Source organism: Herpailurus yagouaroundi, unplaced genomic scaffold, assembly GCF_014898765.1.
Source record: "Herpailurus yagouaroundi ecotype Mexico unplaced genomic scaffold, PumYag 163, whole genome shotgun sequence".
Classification (NCBI taxonomy): Eukaryota; Metazoa; Chordata; class Mammalia; order Carnivora; family Felidae; genus Herpailurus; species Herpailurus yagouaroundi.
The window spans coordinates 36362419-36382759 of NW_024412404.1; the positions used below are offsets into that span (position 1 = coordinate 36362419).

Genomic DNA, 20341 nt, shown 5'->3' on the forward strand with positions numbered 1-20341 from the left:
GATGGGTATTGAGGAGGGCACCTTTTGGGATGAGCACTGAGTGTTGTATGGAAACCAATTTGACAATAAATTTCATATATAAATAAAAAAATAAATAAATAAATAAACATACAACTCTTGATTTCAACTCAGGTCATGATCTCACGGTTATGAGATTGAGCCCTGCGTTGGCTCTGCTGACAATGTGGAGCCTGCGTGGGATTCTCTCTCTCCCTCTCTCTCTCTGCCCCTCCCTCACTCGCACATGCTCTCTCTCTCTCTCTCTCTCTCTCAAAAATAAAAAATAAATACTAAAATAAGTAGATTTGTTATTATGCTTTTGTATGATCACAAAATTATTGAAAATATTTTTAAACTTCCCTATTAGTAAATAGCCTCTGTCCCAAGTACCCTTACTCCCTGACCACTCCAGCCCCTCCCAGGGACTTCACAGACCTCTTTACAAGTCTGCATGTACAGGATCAACTTCTGGCACCGCAAGAGGCCTCTAGAAGTATGTTCTGATTACACAGGACCTTGGCTATGCCTTAAAGGGGAGTGCACAGATTGCTAGTGATTGACAAATCATTTGTAAATGGCAAAATATGTTTAAAAACAAAGCAGCAAAGGCTCAGTAAGATTTGGGGTGTGTTTTTTTGTTTTGTTTTGTTTTTTGTTTTTTGTTTTGTTTTGTTTTGTTTTGTTGTTATCAATTGGCAGGACCTTACTTGTGAGGAACGTGACATTGTCAGCTGCCCACTCTATAAGGACTAATGCCCTGCAAGGAAAATGCCATACAAAGATATAATGCATCTTCTCCTGTTCTTGTCATCATTTCCTTTCCCTGACTTTGAAATACATTGGGAACTTAAAGGTGGGAGAGTGAAACTTCTTTCCACTAATCTATGAGCTACCTGCACTGTGGAAGATGACTGATGGCTAACTGTTTAAGAGACGGGTAGTCTAACACAAGCAGTACCAATCTCTCCATCCATCCATTAACTCACTTACGTGATAAATATTTATTAAGTTCTTACTCTGTTACGGCTATTATACTAAGCACTGGAGACAGTAGAAAAAAACTTTTTAATCAAAAATGGTCTCTATTCTTTTGGGGCTTAAATTCCACTTGAGGAAACAGATATGTAAAGAGGGGCCATAACATGGAATGAATTATAATAGAGATATTTGGGGAGCCACAAGAAGTTTCATCATAGGAACATAGGAACATCAGGGAAGGCTTCATAGAAGAGGTGATGATGACTAGACCGAATCCTAAAGGATGTGTAAGAATTTTCTAAGAAGAGATTGGAAGGGAGGAGGGAGACAGGCATTCCAGGCAACAGGAGCAGATTGAGCAAAGACACAGTTCCAAATGGCACAGCCCACTGGGAATCCTTAAGGGGTGGTGCATCAGTGAATACAGGAGAGGGTGGGACTTGAGGCTAGACAGGGCCACAGCGTGCTAAAAAAAACACAGCATTCAGTGGGAAGGCTTTTACACCAGGAAGTGACATCATCAGCAATTTCTGATCTAAAGTGCAATGTGGCGGCAGCGTGGAGGAGGGAGGTGAGTGTGGGTCTACAAGGATGAATGTAGGCCCTGGCAGACGGAGAGGGGGTGGATCCGAGAGCTGAAAGGGCAGCAGAATGGACAGAGTCTGGAGACACACTCTGTGGGAGCTGTCAGGGAGGGAGGGTTGGAGGATGACGCCTGGGTTTGGTGCTCTGGGAAGTGAGAGAACGGTGCCCTTATCTCAGGCTGGGAACTCACCAGAGGAAGGCAGTTTGGGACAGAGAATGGCAGATGGGATGAATTCAGTCCTGCACAGGCTGTTTGAGACATCCGTGGGGCATCTGGGTCGAGGGGCCCCAGCAGAGAGTAGGAAACAGAAGGCCCAGGTGGAAGTGGAGACTCAGGAGTCCTCACTGCCAGCTCAAGCTCTGAGAACGGCATGTGGAGTGAGTAGAGGAAGGGACCAGGACTGGGAGGGGGTGACAGGCATTGTAGCCCTAGTGCTGTTTGGGAGGGGGGCTCAGGAGACATGGGCAAAGAACAGTTGCTGATTCCCAGATCTGGAAGTGGAGAGGAGACCCTCAAGGTTGGCCTCCCCTCCAGTCCGTCAGTGGGTGGAGCACGGAAGCCATTCAGGAGACAGACAGGCCTGCTTTATTATTTGCTCAAACATCTCCTCGTTTTATTATGCAAATTGCATACATACTTACAAAACAATCACATATTTGCAAATCTTTCTTCACACCAAAAAGGCACCCAAATGCCATGCTCTGTCAATTACAGATTTCCTTGCAAATACCATTTCTTTAGTAAAAAGTGTTTTCCTCCTGTTTGCTCCCATTTTTATCACAACATGCTTCCAGACTCCCCCCAGAATTCATTTGCCATCTCTGTTGACACATTTAAATGCAGCCCAATTTCTATCCTTTAATTTCTGGAACCCATTTCCCTGGCTGTTCTCTTTTTCTCTCCCATTAACAAAATCCCACAGAGTCTTGCAGCTACAGTTTTCAAGCCTGACAACCCTTTCATCTTGATGCAATTAGTTAACTGCCCCCAAACTCCTCAATCTTCAGGATTAGCAGGCCTTAGGTCTTGGATCTCCTCCTACTGATACCTCGACTTTCTTGCACAGGTGTCACAAAATGACTAAGACACTGGAGGCCTCGAGTCAGGCACAACCAGGGTTGCCACACAGGGTAAGTCTCAATCCAGTCCAAGCCCCAGTGCTTGGAATAATGGGATAATCCTAAATATCTAACTCTTAGAGTTGTGGATGGAGTTAAGTGAGATCCTGCATTCACTGTGCTTAACATACTATCCAGTATATAGTAAGCGCTCAGTACAGTTTAGCATTTATAACCATAATCATTCTCCGTAAACACCCCTCCCCAGTCACCAACTATATGATTTTGAAGCAACAGAACATTATGCCAATTCAGGCAACTGGACTCGATTATCGCTACAGGTCCCCCCAGGATTGGTATCCTACTATGTGACCTCTGGTCTATACCAAGGAAACATGCCAATGAATGTTTGCGATCACAGGAGGTCTGTGTAACAAGTGTCAGTATGTGAATGTTACTGGGAGCACACGCAAGAGTGGTAAGCAGCGAAGGGAGAAATGGAAAGATGCCTAGCTCAGAGACAGCTTCTCTTTCCAGAAAATCAGAAGAAAGGCCTCCTTGTTGCACTTTCTCAACAAATTGCACTGATGAGATTCATTTGAGTTAAAAGTTTCAATATGAAACAACAAAAAAAACCAACCCTGGTTGAAAAAAAAGCTTCCACCTTTTAATCATTTTCCCCCCACATTATACTTTAGACATCAAAGAATTAAACGCCTAAAACAAGCCTAGGCTTTCATTCTCCAGGCCCCTTTCTGCATGAGCAGACAAGTGAGCTTTGACTACTTTTTCTGTCCATGAGACCTTGAAAAAGTTCCTACCAGAGGCCTGAGTACCATTATAAACAAAGACAGACATCAGAGCCCAGCAAACACTCTAAACTCCTTTGCCTGTTGCCCATCTCCAAATCTCCATCCGCTCAGTCTTGTCCCGAATAAGAAAAATCACTCATTCTGTTGAGCTCTTACTATGGACCAAAACTCCATTCTTACAACTCTGTGAGGACATTTTACTCTTATCCCCATTTTACAGATGAAGAAATTGAGTTACGTGAAAGTGAAATAATTCATCCAAGTTCACTGCTCCCAGAGAGTGTGGCGCTAGAGCCATGTCTCCCACCTTTATTTTCATCCCCCAGTCTTTCTTATCTCCTGGCCCCCAAAAGGCACCGTCCCCACAAAACAGCCAAGGGAATTACTATTAGCGAGCTGAATTCTAACCAAACATGACAATTACTAAAAAAGTTGATGTTTACCAATGTACTTCATTGATGAAATACTGCAATTGCTACTTAAAGTATTTGCCCTCGAATAGAGCATCAGTTAGCAAAGAGTCCACATTAAAACACATCAAAACTAGGCATTTCAGTTAGCTCTGCATGCATTCTTAGGTCATCTTAGGTGCCCCCAAATCCTACTGTCCTCCCACGGGAACTCAGAGAATGAGAGACACATTTCTTGTCAGCATCAACCTTACCTCTGTGAGGCAGCTCTTGGAGGTACCCTGGGGGGCCTCTCAAGGGGCACAGTGGGTGTTCCGTCCACTTGTGGGGGGCATGGGCTGCGGCTTCTGGTAACCTCAGGGACTTCATTATCCTACAGGAAAAAAGATGATAAAGAAAGGTGAACGTTTCTTTAAGCAACCACCATAGTTGGACCCGGTGAGCCCAAAGTCTCCCAGGCTTTGCTGAAGGTTATTCACAAACGGAATGAAGCCAGTGGGGTGCCTGCATGGCTCAGGGTAGGACTCCTGATTCTAGTTCAGTCATGGCCTCGCGACTGTGAGACTGAGCCCCATGTCGGGCTCTGCTCACCATGTGGAGCCTGCTTAGGATTCTCACTCTTCTCTCTCTGCCCCTCCCCACACCAAAATAAATAAACTTAAAAAAAAAGAAAAAGAATGAAACCAACAACACCAGGGCAGCTTTCTATCGATTCCTAGAGTCACTGAGGAGACAACAGGGCCCAAATTCTCATTAATGGTCCTTGTTACTCAGAGCGTCCTCTGTGGACCATCAAATTAGCATCACCTGAGAGCTTGTGAGACCTGCTGGATCTCAAGCTCCTCCTCAGACCCACTTGATCAGAACCTGCATGTTAACAAGATCCTAGGTAATTATTAATATTTTTTTTTAAGTAGGCTTTACGAGCAGCAGGGAGCCCAACATGGGGCTTGAGCTTAGGACCATGAGATCAAGATCTGAGCTGAAAACAAGAGTCAGACACTTAACTGACTGAGCCACCCAGGTGCCTGGGATCTTAAGGTTCTTATGCATCTTAAAGTTTGAGAAGCATGCTCTATTTGACCAGGTAGAGCCGGAGAAGTTTTGTTTTTAAACCAAAGTCCCTTTTCGGGAGAGCAGAGCCTTAAGTGGCCCTCAGTCATGGGGTAATGAATATAAGCTGTGCACTGGAGGGCTGGCCCACCTCAAGGGCCCTATCTCAGGGTCTCCTGGGTTGGCAGTGACCCATGTGACACCTCCTGCTCATCCCAGCCACTGGATTGGGGTAGACACCCTGACCAAAATTGGGCTTCAGTCTAAGGCAGCAGCTCATCCCCTCCTGAGAGGCCTTTTGGCTCTCAAGGGACTATTCGCCACTATACATACACAGGAGCAGAACAGGTCAGGGTACAGTGAGACAAGAAAGCAGGTCCACACAGGGGAGAAGAGATGAGAGCATATGGCCCTGGGGAAACATGGAGCACTGGCCTTGGCTCCAGCATTTCTCACTGCTCCTGATCCCGGCCCCAAGATGGGATTTCTACCCCTGGATTCCCTGGTATTCATCCAGCTCCTTCTCACACATGCCCTTTATGGCTTAACTAGTCAGAGAGAATTTCTATTTCTCTCTCCCTCCCTTTCTCCCTCCTTCCCTCCCTTCCTTCCTTCTTTCCTTCCTTCCTTCCTCTTTTTATTGAGGAGAAATTCATGTAAAATAAAGTTGGCCATTTTAAAGTGAACGATTTGGGGCACCTGGGTGATTGAGTCAGTTAAGCGTCTGACTTGGTTACGGCTCAGGTCATGATCTCACGGTTTCGTGGGTTCGAGTCCCATGTCAGGCTCTGTGCTGAGGGTGTGGAGCCTGCTTGGGATTCTCTCTCTTCTTCCTGTCTCTCTGTTCCTCCCATGCTCACGCTGTCTCTGACTCTCTCCAAAGAAGTAAATAAACTTAAAAAAAAAATTTTTTTAAGTGAACAATTCAGTGGCATTTAGCTCATGCACACTGTTGCACAACTACCGCCTCCAGCTAGTCCCAAAACATTTCCATCACCCCAAAAGGAAACACCGTACTCCCCATTTACCTCTCCTCCCAGCCCCTGGTATCCACCAATCTGTGTTCTGTCTCTCTGATTCTACCTATTCCGGATAGTTCACATAAATGGAATCCTGTAATATGTGACCTCTGTGTCCGGCTTCTTTCACTTGGATTTCTATTTCCTGCAATGAAATGACCCGTAGGACAAGCCATATGGGAGTGGAGTCCCCAGCTCTCACCTCATTGTCCCCCTCCATCCCGCTGCTCACACTGAGGAGGCTCCGAGTGCTGGATCGGTTACTCGCGCTGCCTGAAGGGTACGAACAAAATTAGCTGGGCTGTGGATTCTCTCAGGCTAAAATAAAGTGCAGAACTCTGGCACATACCTTAATTTTAATGGTAGAAGCAATACATAAGCTGTGAATATGGGATCTTCAAAATGCTACCATCTTACACCATTTTATTAGAGTTTAGTTTTTTTCTTTCAGCATAAAATGAAATGGTTCACCTTTTTATTACCTATTTATTTATTTATTTATTATTTATTTATTTTTCTGTATAGCTACCATTTACTGAGAGCTTATCACACGTTACATGCTTTAAAAACACAATTACAAAGGGGCGCCTGGGTGGCTCAGTCAGCTAAGTGTCCAACTTTGACTCGGGTCATGATCTCGCATCCGTGTGTTCAAGCCCCGTATCGGCCTTATGCTTTCCATTCTGTTTTCCGTTTTCACCTCAAGGTAAAACACACACGTAAAATCACTGAAATTAATCTGAACCCGAAATAAATGCTTTGCATTTGTCTTGTTACATTTCCCCTCCTCTCCACACCGGAATGCACTGCCCTCACCCTGAAACGATCTATACCACTTCTCTCCTCCACGACACACCCGAGAGACTGCCACCTGCCTCATGTTTCCTCAGCCACCTGTGATCACTGGGAAAATCTCTCCCATTTTTGAACTTGTCAGAATTCTCTAAAATGCCTCAAGAGGGTTTTGAATACACATTACCACCCCCATTATTTAAGAGAAGTTTTCTCCTCTGCCCTGTCTAGACTTTTCCTGTGGTCGGTCGTGAGACAGGCTTTGGGTCTGTTTCAACACGTAGTGGTGGCAGGAATGTTGAACCGAGAGAGGAGCAGGGCCTACTCCCACCTTTCCTTCACTGGCCAGGTGACCTTGCATAAAACCCTTTCCTTCTCTGGATCATAAATACCCCATCTATTAAGTCAGAAGGGAGACTAGTGCAGGGTTGTTGACCTAAGTCCATGGACGGGAAAAATTGTATGTCTATGTATGTACATATACACATGCATTTTTCCGGGAAGCACATCCAGAGCACACATCAGATTCTCAAACGGGTTTGTGATGCAGAAAAGATTAACCCCTGGGTTTAGATGACCTTCCTGGGGGCTCTCTGCCTGACATTTAAGGAGACACGAGTTCTAAAATTCAGCCAAGTCTCCTACTCTTTCATGGCTCTCCTAGCTGTTTTGATAACACTAAAATGTGTGAAAGAAGAGAAACTCCATCTATTCTGCTTGTGAAGCCGGTGTATCCGAAGTCAGCTAACACCGCCCTGGATACGGAAACAAAGCCCCCCACCTCCTGCGTGTACCTCAGAGGGTATTGTCTGTTGCAATCAGACTCTATCAAGCTCTCAAGCCAAAATGTCTTCCACATTTCCTAACTAGATCCTCAACTCATCTATAAAGTTGGAATTCTCAAATTTGGGTCCATCGTTTTCTAATGTTTCTGACTTCATGCTCTTTCCTTCCCCTTACCACGGTTGAGGAAGCAGAAAGAATAGTCTGGGCCCTGGATCCAGACTGCCTGAGCTCAAATCCTGACACCACGACTTATTAGCTATCTTACCTAGGGCAAGGCACTAAGACTCCAGTTTCCTTCTCAGTAAATACAGGTCGTAGTGCCTATCCCATAGAGTTACTGTGAGAATTAAATTTGAGAATCTATAGAAGAGGCTTAGCATACAGTAAACGATCAATAAATGTTAACTAGTGTTATTACTAGGTTTTTCTATTTGTAAAAGGAACAGTGTAATAAGGTAGTATGCAATCTGGCTTCAGGGGATATTAAAGGATCTTTGGCCCTCTAAGAAAAGGCAAACTTCACAGGCTAAATGTTCCCCATGTCTTACACCTCCAGACCCAAATCAGGCTCCAGCTGGGATCTGCTGGGCTCACAACAGAGACTGTTCTCAAAGCTCCAAGGCCCCAGCTGGAGTGCAGATGTGAAGACACCGCCCCCCCCCCCACACCCCCTACGCCTTGCTCACTTGCGGTGCTGGAGGTACTGTCTGTTTTCCAGTCTCCTCGCCGTAGCTCTGTCCTTGGGGGGAAGACGCTTTTCCTAGGGCCACTCTCATAGACTCCAAACTCCACTTTCCCCGGCAGGTGCTGTGAGTGCCGAATTGGGACTGTGATCTCCAAGTCTAGAATCAGAAGAAAGAGGGAAAATCTTCAAGGCACCAGACTACAGCCCACCAAACTGCTCAGGCTGCTCCCGCTCCACCTGCATCCCCGGCCTGAACCTGGCAGGGAGTGGAGGGAAGGGGAGGGGAAGAGAGATGGGTAGGAGCAGGGAGGGGGATCTGCTCAACTCAGCACTGAAACTCCACAGACTCCTGTGTAGCCATCGGTGGGTGACAGGCGAGAGGGACAGAGGCACAAATGCTCCACGTCAGGCAGACAGCCTGAGATCAGGGAAAGGTCTGGGGCTCTGCCACTCCCCTGCTCTGGGACTTGAGTCAGCCAGTCAACCTCTCTGCATTACTTCCCTTTCACACGGCAGACTCGCGAGTGCTGTTGATCCTAATAACTGGTTATCCTGTGCACCAAGTGGGGTTCCACAAGCTTCCCAACACCCATGGAATAAATACTATTATCTTCATTCCCAACAGAAACTATTACAGAGAAGTGAAGTAGCATGCCCCCGGCACACAGCTGGCAAGTGAGACAGCTGGGATTTGAACCCAGGCTCCGGAGTCCAGGCGCTTAACCACTACTCATACTGCCCCTGAATCCCTCAATAAATGATGGATGCTGGGTGCATGGTCTGTAACTGACAGAAGTGACCCAGACTGGTAATGAAAGGAGGTCCATCAGCCCCATGAAAGATTTTGTGACTTGCAAGGCTGATCAGTGGTTTTGGACACCACAGACTTAAGAAATGATGCCTTTGCCCTGTGCAGCATTAAACTGGCCTCTTTCCTGACTTAGCCCTGCCCAGTAGTTGGGTCTTTAGTCCTCCCTAGATTTCCATCCCCGGGGTTCCTGAGCAGAAAACAACCTCTGCTGACAAGCAGAACAAAATATCTGTGGGTGTCCATACCCACTTTCTCCCCAGGGAAGTGCGAACACCAGGTGAGCTCCTGACACAGGGCTCCCTTGATGCCTGGAACATTTCCAAGCCTAGGGGCAGGGCCTCTGGAAGAGGTGAAAGTTCCGTGTACTGTTGGGCCACGTGCTCTCATCTTAACAGCACCACTTCCTCCTCCGACTCTCCTCTTCTATGGGGTGGGTGTGGCGAGAAGTTCAGGGAGTCCAGAACCAGAGGTGGCTCCGCTTGCCAAAGCCAGAGTCCGCTGAGAAGGGCGAATGGGTAAACCACAACAGGAGGAAAGAAATTCAAGGGCAGGGTAGACCGAGTGTATGGTAAGCACACAGAAGGTGTTAAAGTTGGACTGGGTGGCTCAGTTGGCTAAGCATCTGACTCTTGGTTTCAGCTCAGGTCATGGTCTCACGGTTCATGGATTCGAGCCCTGCATCAGGCTCTGTTCTGACAGCATGGAGCCTGCTTGGGATTTTCTCTCCCTCTCCCTCTGCCCCTCGCTGGCTTCTCACTTTCTTTCTCTCTCAAAATTAATAAGCTTAAAGAAAAAAAAAAAAAGTTGGACTGTGGTTCACTAGATGCCACAAGTGCCTCACACTAGAGACTGGCTCCAAGGGCAGTGTTTGGTCCGAGTATTAAACCACCTTTCTGGGTCCCTGTGTAGCACAGACCTTTTTCACACCCTCAGGCTCTCCTAGTGACAACTGAGCAGTGCAAGCAGCTGCCCGAGCCTGCAACTACTTGGGCAGAGACCAGCCGTACCTGCATGTGGGCGTGGGCCCACAGTTGGTCTCAGAGCCCAAACAGGTGTAATGCTTTTGTTTTCCCCCTCAGCTTTGACCTAGTTTTTTTTTTTTTTTTTTAAACAACACTCTTTTAAAGGGAGGTTCCTGTCTGCTTAACTCACTTCAGTGAGTCAATTTTCTACCCTCAACTGGTTCTATGAGGAAGGAAAATAAAATACACAGGAAAAAAAATTGGGAGTCAAAAGTTCAAAAAATCAAGTAGAGTGAGTCTACAAAATCCTGATATTCTTGGAAGAAAGGAACAATGCTGGGAATAGCAATCATCATTAGATCGCACAGTACTTTTCCCAAAGCATGTCCACGTGGGCCATTATACCTCCTTTGAACTTCCTTCCTTCTTCATGAAGTTGATTAGTCAGGTAAAACCATGGATGAGAAAACTGAGGCATAGAGTGGTTAAAGTCTTGGATCACAAAGTGATTCAGTGACGAAGCGGGGATTGGGACCCAGGTTTCCTGGCACCCTGCCTGCTCCTCTCTGTCCTGCCCCAGACTAGCCCCAGACACACCCAGAACACAAATATTGACTGCCTTCTGTTAGGGTGTTCTACAAGTCACGGGCTACACCAGCTCCTCTGACTTCCTACACTATCAATGTTCTGAACCATCCCAGCAAGAACAAAACAACTCCCTGAAGCTGAAGAAAGACCAGTGAGTTATTATGAACAGAATCTTACTTTTTAATTACCCTTGGTGTTGTAACCCAAATTAAAGCAAAATAATCATCATTTCTCTTTTCTAAGGCAAGTGAGATTTCTAAATAAATAGAGTCAGCCCTTATGTTTAGAATGGGCTTCATTCCTGGGGCGCCTGGGTGGCGCAGTCGGTTAAGCGTCCGACTTCAGCCAGGTCACGATCTCACGGTCCGTGAGTTCGAGCCCCGCGTCAGGCTCTGGGCTGATGGCTCAGAGCCTGGAGCCTGCTTCCGATTCTGTGTCTCCCTCTCTCTCTGCCCCTCCCCCGTTCATGCTCTGTCTCTCTCTGTCCCCCCCAAAAAAATAAATAAACGTTGAAAAAAAAATTTAGAATGGGCTTCATTCCTAGAAAAGGTCCTTTAAACAGAGATGCCATTTGTCAACCCTAATTTTCCTACAGATTGATGTTACTCTGTATCAATGGGTTCCAAATGCTTTTTCTTTTTCTTTTCTTTTCTTTTCCTTTTTTTGGAAGCAGAGTTCTTTCCTCTGTTGAAAACAGAAGCTCAATGTGGAAAACAGATTTTTTTTTTTTTTAAAGGAGCTGTGATGGTCAAAGAGTAGGTTGCCCCAAACACTGTCCCAATCTGAATCTGCCTCCCCTGCTTTCCCCTACCCACCCTCCCCAAGTGCCAAACCTCTACTCCCACAAGCACACATACAGCAGCACTGAGGCTACTCAGTGTGAAATGGGTAATTACAGGTTAGTACGTCATTAAATATACAATCGAGTTTTATGGAGTTAAATAATATGCTATATTTAGTCAACCATAAAGATGCCCACTCTTCGGAAGATGCTCTGATGCCCTTGGGCCTCACTATGTAGCACAGGGCCCCACTCCCAGACTACCTGAGGCTTTCTCTGGTAACTGGTTTACAAGCACCCCTCCCCCAATAGGCCTCACCCAGACATGGGAGCTGGGGAAGAAATGGTCAGCTCTCTGGCCCCTCAGGAGGGATCACTCTTCCATAGTGTTCTCTACTGACCGCCAGAGTCTCCAGGGACATAAAGTTCCATCTCTACAGTGGTGACTGTACTTTGCTGGCCACTTTTCCTTCCCTCTCTCACTTCCCCACTCCCACTGTGTCCCTGGGATCATGTCCCACATCAGCTACTTGCTCTCAAATCTTTGTTGGGGAAGAAAAAAATTCTACAAATGGATTGTGGTAATGGTTGCATGATATTGTGGATGTATTTAATGCCACTCAGTTGTACATTCAGGTCCAATGATAGATTTTATGTTATGTGTATTTTACCACAATAAAAAACAAAAGTGGGGGTGTCTGGGTGGCTCAGTCAGTTAAGCATCTGACTCTTGATTTTGGCTCAGGTCATGATCTCACAGCTCATAAGTTCAAGCCCCGCATCAGGCTCTGTGCTGACAGGGCAGAACCTGCTTGGGGTTCTCTGGCTCCCTCTCTCTCTGCCCCTCCCCAACTCGTGCTCGCTCTCTCTCTCTCTCTCTCAAAAAATAAATAAATAAACATTAGGAAAAATGTCCTGGGGCTGATGAGTAGAACTTTCTCTCTATGGTGGTCCCCAGGCATTCTTGTTTCATGTCAGATTATATATAATTCAATCTTTTGATAGTTATGACATTAAAGCTCCTAATGTAAAAAGTAAAAACACTGGGGTGCCTGGGTGGCTCAGTCAGTTAAGTGGCTGACTCTTCATTTCAGCTCACGATATGATCTTGTGGTTCATGAGTTTGAGCCCTGCAGTGCAGAGCCTGCTTGGGATTCTCTCTCTCTCCCTCTCTCTGCTCCCCACTCATTCTCTCTCCCTCTCTCTGTCTCTCTCTCTCAAAATAAAAAAAAAAAAAAAAAAGGAAAAGTACTTAACATTCCCCCCCATAAAATTCCTAGTCAGAGGGCCTGCTTCTTGAAGAGTAGAGGGTAAGGGTAGGGAGGGCATTTAACCATGCTCCTTTGAAAAAATGTAGACATTGACCACGCCAGTGCAGAGCATAAACACTGGTGGGTATCACTTGTCCAGAGTCTGATTAGCTTTGGGTGAACTTTGGAAAACATTTCTAAACCCAGGATTTCAGCTCTGGATCCTGGATGGCAAGTCCCAGCCCAGCACATGCACCCTGGGTGGTCCTGCCCGAGAGGTCACCAGCTGCTGTATGGGTGGTTTTTAAAGTGCTTCCATGTGCCAGGCACTGTGCTAGGTCCCAGCCAGAACTTAACTGGTTCAATCCTCACAGCAACCCTAATAGGGTAGGCACTTTTATTTGTGTCACTTTGCAGATGAGGACTGAGGCTCAGTTGGGTGACTTATCTTGTCTGTGGTTCCCAGCTAGTTAGGGGTGAGCAGTGGCTAGGAACTTGACCCCAACCCTGACGGCCTCAGGGCCGATGCCTGTACCCCTTTACTCCTCAACGTGTGTATATCTTGTTTCAATATCTCCATGGATTGGATGGTAAAGTTGTCATGACACCCAGTGGGTTCAATTCTGGAGCCCAGCTGCCCAGCACTCATGACTCCAACACAGCGACACCCTGGCCTTCAAACACCACATGTACCACCAAATCACAACTTTTTTGAGGCTGCCTATGTGTAAAAGCGTGAAATGTTTCATTTGATCAAGGCTTCTATCTTTGGGTTCATGTGCTCTAGTTTTAAAAAGCACCTCATCCCTTTTACCACCTGGAACCTATTGTCTGACCCTAAGATGACCATGCAGATCTTGAACCAGATTTTTTGCCTTCTCTCCTTTCCCCTCCCTTCAGCCAGGAGGGCAGACAAGCGTGAGCTTGGGTAGTGAAAGCATACATTTAAAATCTAGTCACCCAAGCAGATACCTGTCCTTCTGCCATGGTTATAACCTCTTTATGCCTCTTTTCCCAAACAGTCAAAATCATTAATATTCACTAAGCTAGTACCATATACAAAACACTGTGCTAGAGATTGTAGGGCAGGCTCTAGCTGGGAAAATCAGACCTACACAAATAAAAGACTAATTCATAAGCTACTAGATGGTGAAGATCAGGCCTTATGGGTCTCTGTGTCTGGCAAAGAGCCTGGTGCTCAATTAAGTATTTGTAGAGTGAATGAATGATGTTACCAAAAATTTTCCTGAAATCGACCATTCCAACGGAGATTTCTTGAGCCCAATCAATGTACTGTCTTACATGCGGGGGATTCAGCAGAGCACAAAACATACAAACTTTTGCCCCCATGGAGCTTGCAATAGGAGGCAGTGGGAGGATGGGCCAGAAAATATGGAACAGAAACATAAGATAATTCCAGTGTGTGACGTGAAAAGAAGGTAAGCAAAGCTACTCTGGAGAGAACGCAGAGAAGGCCTCTCTGAGGAGGAGAATCTACAGCCAAACTCTGAAGGATGAAAGGACAAGTCAGTAAAGATGTGTGAAAAGTGGAGGGGGGACAAGTGTCAAGGCCCTGGGGAGGGCTGCTCTTGATTTGTTAGAGCAACAAAAGGGAGTCCTTTGTACTAGAGCTCGGGGCTGAGGGGGAAAGTAGAGGTGAGCTCAGAGGTCAGAGGTGAGACCATGTAGGGACTCTCAGAACACAGTGAGGAGTGTGATTTTACTCTGGGTAGGACAAGAGCCCCTGAGGGTTTTGAGCAAGTGACTGACACCATCTGATTTCTTATTTTTAAAAGGTGATTGGCTGCACTTTGGAGGATTAACTGTAGAGAGGTAAGACTGGACACAGGGAGACAATGGAAGAGGCTCTTGCATTCATCCAGGAAGAGATGATGTTGGCTTGCCTGCAGCTGTGGCATGGGAGATGGTCAGAAATGATCAGATCTAAAAGATGCATTTTGGAGGCAGAACCTCGGGGAATTGCTGATGATTTGAATAAAGGAATGAAGTCATAGCAATCAGAGGCAGCAAAAGAGAAGTGCCAGATGAATGGGAGGGATAGTGGTTCTATAAATGCTCAAATGAGGAAGGGGTACAATGGCCTTGAGTGGTCCAGGAAGGCCTCACTGAGCAGGGGCTGATGGGCTGGGTCTTGCAGTCCTGTAGTTTTCATGCAGGTGAGAAAGAATAGGCATGAGCAAGGGGCCTATGGCAGGAAGATGTCCTTTTTAAAGACTGGGGTGTTACCAGCTTGACCAAGGTCATGAGAAGTCAGGCTCTTGGTGGCAGCTGGAGACAGACTATGGACGTCATGCACAAGCTTAGTCCTTTATTTAATGGGGCTCTACTCAAGATTGCAGAGCCTCTGAAAGCCTTTTATTGTCAGCTCCACTTAATAAACCCTGGCCAAAATAAATCACAGAGACCCACCATGCCAGAGGCTTTTGGTGGGAATATGCAACGTAGGCAAATGCCTATCAACGCTCAAGGGTAGTGGTGCCGAGAAGCCTGGTCCTCAGTGTAAACACTGCAATGCATGGCCTTGCTATTGGACTGCCACTACACATGGCAGGAGCCCTGCTATACCTGGAGTCCTGGCTTCTGAATCATTGTATGGTATAGACACCAATGACACAGTTCCCTGCTTCAGTGAAAAACAGATACTATGTGAATGAGATTTTCTCCTTTCTCTGCTCAAAAAACATGTCTTCCTGGGGCACCTGGGGGCTCAGTCGTTTGAGCATCCAACTCTTGATTTCTGCTCAGGTCATGATCCCAGGGTCGTGGGATCAAGCCCCGTGTCAGGCTCAGCATGGAATGTGGAGCCTACTTAGGATTCTCTCTGTCTCTGTCTCTTTCTCTGTCTCTCTCTCTCTCTCTCTCTGCCTCTCTTCCCCCCCTTTCTCCCTCTCTACCTTGAAAACTAACAAACAAAAGCAAAAACAAAAACAAAACAAAAAACATGTCTTCCTAAATGCTAAGGGGAGAGTCAGATGCTTGGGGAGAAAGTTTGATCATCCTCTTTGAGTGAGAGGATGAAGGGATGCAGAGGTCAGTCCATTCATTCATTTGCTAACAAGTCTTCTGTGCCAGGTACTAGGTATGCAGAATAAACAAGACAAAGTCATTGTCCCCAAGAACCTCACAGATCTGGGGGACCCAGATCTGTAAACAGGGTGACAGGCACCGGGCAAGCTCTCTGCCCATTCAGGCCACAGCAGAAAGGAGGGTCAGGAACAACAGATCACAGCAGTATCCCACAGTGCGGCACCCCCAAGGAGCTACATACCTGCCTGCTTTCCTGATTTTTGCTTCTCTCTCTGTCTTCGGGTGATGCTATCTCTTAGCCGTTTAAGATTTTCCTGGAAAAGATTTAGTTCATTTTAAAAGTAGATACCAGAAATATACCCTCTGGACATTAGAGTTTCTTTCTGATTTTATGCTGTTTGCACGATGTATCACATTGCAAAAACATGCAAATGAGGTTGAATCCATTTGCAATCAGCCCCCAGAGAAGTTCAAGTACTCTTAGAAGTTGTGCCTGAGAAGACATCTTTCCCACAACAACAAAGCGTCTCCCCTCCCCTCTGTTCCTAGCTCCTTCCCAGCCTTAGAACTCACTGCCCTCCTCCTTGTGTGTTCCTTTAGCCAAGCCAGTCTCTTACATGCTAACAAACACTCCGTGCACACTGCCTCTGACATTGTTTTCATACCATTCCTCTGACCGTGAGGGACAAGGATTCCTTTCCATGAATCTGTTCTAGGTCTGGGTCAAGGTTCACCTTCTCTGTTAAATCTCCCCCCAGTGCTCCAGTCCTTAGTGACCACAGGTGCCATCTGGCACTGAGCTATGCGGCCTTGCCCAGCGCATTTGTGTGTGCGTGTGGGTTTGAATATGTGTGTATGTTGTCTCTTCAGAGGTACTGTGCCCTCTCAAAGGGAAAGACACCAGGTTTACACCTTTCTGAAACTGTGAAGTCTGGTCTATTGCAGTCATTCAACAAATGTTGAATAGACACATGAGAGACAAATTTTGTTGCTATTTAATTTATTTTTAAAATTGTTTAAAGTTTATTTTTATTTATTCTTGAAAGAGAGATAGAGAGCAAGTAGGGGAGGGGCAGAGGGAGAGGGAGACAGAATCCCAAGCAGACTCTGTGCTGTCAGCCGTGAGATCATGACCTGAGATCATGAATTGTGAGACCATGACCTGAGCCAAAACCAAGAGTCAGATGCTTAACCAACTGAGCCACCCAGGCGCTCCTGTTGCTATTTTAGTCAATAACAACTACCTCAAAAGTGTGTGAACATTCTAGAGAAAGTGCTCCAGGGACTAACATCCAGACATCTGGAAGGGTCCCATGAAGGAGCTACAGGAGGCCAGACTGGGAGGGGTGTTTGGGTTGTGACCATAGGTGAGACTGAGCTGGGTCCAGGAAGCACCAGGGGAACACCGGAAGGTATGGGCTGGCTACAGCTTTAAGGTCTGACAGAGTGCGGGCAGAAGGAGTTGGCAGAAAAGAGACCCACCTGGAAACTAATGCTACGTTAGATGAAGGTGACAGAAGCTGGCCTGGGGGGGAATGGAAAGAAAGGAGCAGATGCAAGAGGAAGAATGTCACAGAGCAAGACCAGGCATGACATGCAGCTCACTGGGTACAGGGAGTGAGGAAGAAGAGCCTAAGAGATGTCTGTCTAGCCTCACTGTCTAGAAGATAACAGTGCAGTGAACAGAAGCAGGGAGCCGGGGAAAGGAAGCAGCCTCAAGGTACAGTTTGTTGCCGGACATGAGGCAAGTCTTGGGCACCTCAGAGGGACACACCCAGCTGGTGGCTGGAAAGGTGGAATGAAAAAGGAGACACGGACTCAAGAGTCACCTGCACAGAGAGAAACATAACGGGAGCCTGGGCAGTGCCCACTCATGGGAGGAGAAGTGAAGGCGACACAGAGGTGGACAGTGACATGGAGGAAAAGGAAGATGGGGCAGCCCCAGGAATGGTCTTCATGCCCACCGGTCGCTGGACAGGGGATGCTCTAGAAGTACCAAGAGGCTCTCAGAGCACAGAGTAGTGTCAGCTCCCATGGATCCCATGGATTCTCTGCCATGTCAAATATGAACCCCAGTTGTCTGCCACACCCAAGAGTTCCGGGTAAGCTTATGCGACCAGGAGAAGCCTCTTGGATACAGACAGAGACAGACAGCTAACATTTGTTATACATTTATTGGGTGCCAGGCATGCCAAGTCCTTTACATGGTTTACATTGTCCAGTGTTCTCCCTTCACATGTGAGATGGGAAACGGACACACAGAGAGGCCAAGGTCATCCAGCCCCAAGCGACAGAATGAGGATGTGACTCAGACTGCCTGGCCCTAGGGTCCTGGCTGCTCTTAATACTGTGCTATGTGGACACGTGACCTGGCTGGGAGAAAGAAAACCATTGTTTGCCCAGGGCCAGGCTGTCCCAGCAGGACTGCAGCCCTCTGGGGCTCCTGAATGCGGAGGACCCTGGGTTCCCATACTCAGCACTAAAGAGTGCCTTCCCAGCCATCAGATCCCCAGGAGGAGGGAGGCAGCCCACCAGAGTGGATGACTCTGTTTTAGGGAGCACTAACAAGGCAGAAAGTATAGTTAAGGGAGCACAGGCTTGGTGCGAGAAAGGGCTCATTTGAATCTGACTCTGCCTCTCCGCCCCTCTGAGCCTCAGCGTTCTGTAAAATGGGAACGGTGATACTTCTCTCGCATGCATGCTGTGAGTGCAGAAGAGGTCAGGTCCATCCAACACACTGCTGCACAGCTGGACAACTACTGCCTGATGGCTCATTTCCCCACTTGTCGCCACCGACTCCCCCTCTAAGAAGACATGACTCCCATCTCAGTGTTAGGTGGTGCTGCTCCCCACCCCACCCCCTCGTCCCCAACAGCAGGTGTGTCAGGTCCTCTGAGGACAGACGTTAGAACACACACCTTCTGGGGAGTACTGTGGGGAGGTGAAGAGAAAAAGCAACGACTCTGTTCCTACCTTTCCCTCCACTTACTAGGTGAGTGATCTGGACATGTCTCCTAACACCCTAGGCTCAACATCCTCTTTTTTTTTTTTTTTAATTTATTTTTTTAAAATTTTATTTATTTATTTATTTATTTATTTATTTATTTATTTATTTATTTATTTTTGAGAGAGAGAGAGAGTGTGAGTGGGGCACGGGCAGAGAGAAGGGGACAGAGGATCTGAAGCAGGCTCCATGCTTACAGCAGAGAGCAGCCTGATGTGGAGCTGTGAGATCATGACTGGACTCGAAGGCAAACATTTAACTGACTGGGCCACCAAGGCACCCCATCAACATCATCTTTTTAATATGAAGGAGTTGGACCAGGGATATGCTTCCTAAGGTCAAGTTTGAGTTCTCCGCATCGCTTTAAATTATATATGAAGTACATGTATGGAGTTATAGATTCTTATATATATATATATATAAATAGCAAGAGTCTCCTCTGACAGCCCAGTCCTCCGATCACCGTCTCTGAGTGGCCACCCTTCGGATGGCCATGGGGTGGCCTTTCCTCACCTTTGCCTCTGCATTGGTACACATGCGTATAGAAATACAGTTTGTATGTGAGTGTGCTTTAACTTGCATGGTTTCATGTCTGAGACTTGTTTTGTTCTCTTAATCATATTTCTTGGAAACTGTCCAAGTTCTCTGAGTTCAAAAGTGTGATTGTTCTGTGGGGGTTTTGGCACTAGGAGTAGAAAGAGGGACTCAGAAAAGAAAAAAGCTGGAAAGCAAAAGTATAGGGCCATATGCAGAGGGAAGTGGCAGCTGAAGAATCAGGGTTTACAGTCATGTCTTTGTTCCTGATCTCTAGCCTCATGACAACCAGCAAAGCCATCCAGCTCTTGGCCAAGGAGCCGTGTGGTTACAGACTACAGGTGACAGATATACATACACATCGATCCACAATGACACTCAAAAACCCAGTATCAGGCCTGGCTCCAGGTGCTCAGTCATAGGACCCTACCCTCCACTTTGTCCAATGGAGAAACAGACATGAAACAGACCATACAGAGCCGATTACCTGCTGGAAGCGGAAGGACTCAGACCGCTTCTTCTGGTTGAGCTGCCACTCTTTGAAATGGAGCACAGCCTCATCCACATTGACGATGCCCAGCTTCACCTGTTCCTGGAGGGTAATCAGCTGCCGCTGGCCTGGTGTTTTCATCCCAGCAAAAGGGTCATATATACTTGACTGGGGCCTGTCCCTCCACGGTCTGACGAGAGGCTCTGGAAAGGATAGCAAAACTCAGTGTGATGGCTCCCCAACTGGGGAGGGCAGGCAGAGGAGGGGGGTTAATGTGGCTGGTCATGGGCTCAAGAGGACGTGTCTCAAAAGAAAAATTACATGTGGAACTAAGAAGGGAGACATATGACATGGAATCAGAGAGAGGGAAGCAGCTAATAATTCCAAAGCCTGTTACACTAAAGTAGACAAGGCCACAACATCTTAGGAAAGCATTTTATGAATAGCATCCACTGGAATCAACAGAATCCCTCAAGCCTGAATTACTGAGAAGCCATTGACCAGCATTTCTCAACTTAAGACACCACTGATGTCTTAGACTGGATAGTTCATCTTCGTTGGGGATGGGGGGTTGCCTCATACACTGTAGGATGTTTAGCCTCATCCCTGACCACTATCCGCTAGATGGCAATAGCATCCCCTACCTCAGCTGGACAACCAAAAACATCCCAGATATTGCCAAGTATCCTCTGGG

General features: G+C 46.8%; 1 protein-coding gene across 1 annotated transcript in view; it reads right to left on the minus strand.

The window, feature by feature from the left end:
- Nucleotides 1-20341, minus strand: part of PIK3AP1 (phosphoinositide-3-kinase adaptor protein 1) — a 112305-nt gene that overhangs the window by 6401 nt on the left and 85563 nt on the right. The window contains exons 11-15 of the mRNA XM_040486913.1: nt 19645-19850; nt 15861-15933; nt 8181-8336; nt 6119-6189; nt 4099-4217 (exon numbers count right to left, since the gene is read on the minus strand). Of these exons, the coding sequence (XP_040342847.1) occupies nt 4099-4217; nt 6119-6189; nt 8181-8336; nt 15861-15933; nt 19645-19850 (625 nt within the window). The remainder of the gene's footprint in view (nt 1-4098; nt 4218-6118; nt 6190-8180; nt 8337-15860; nt 15934-19644; nt 19851-20341) is intronic.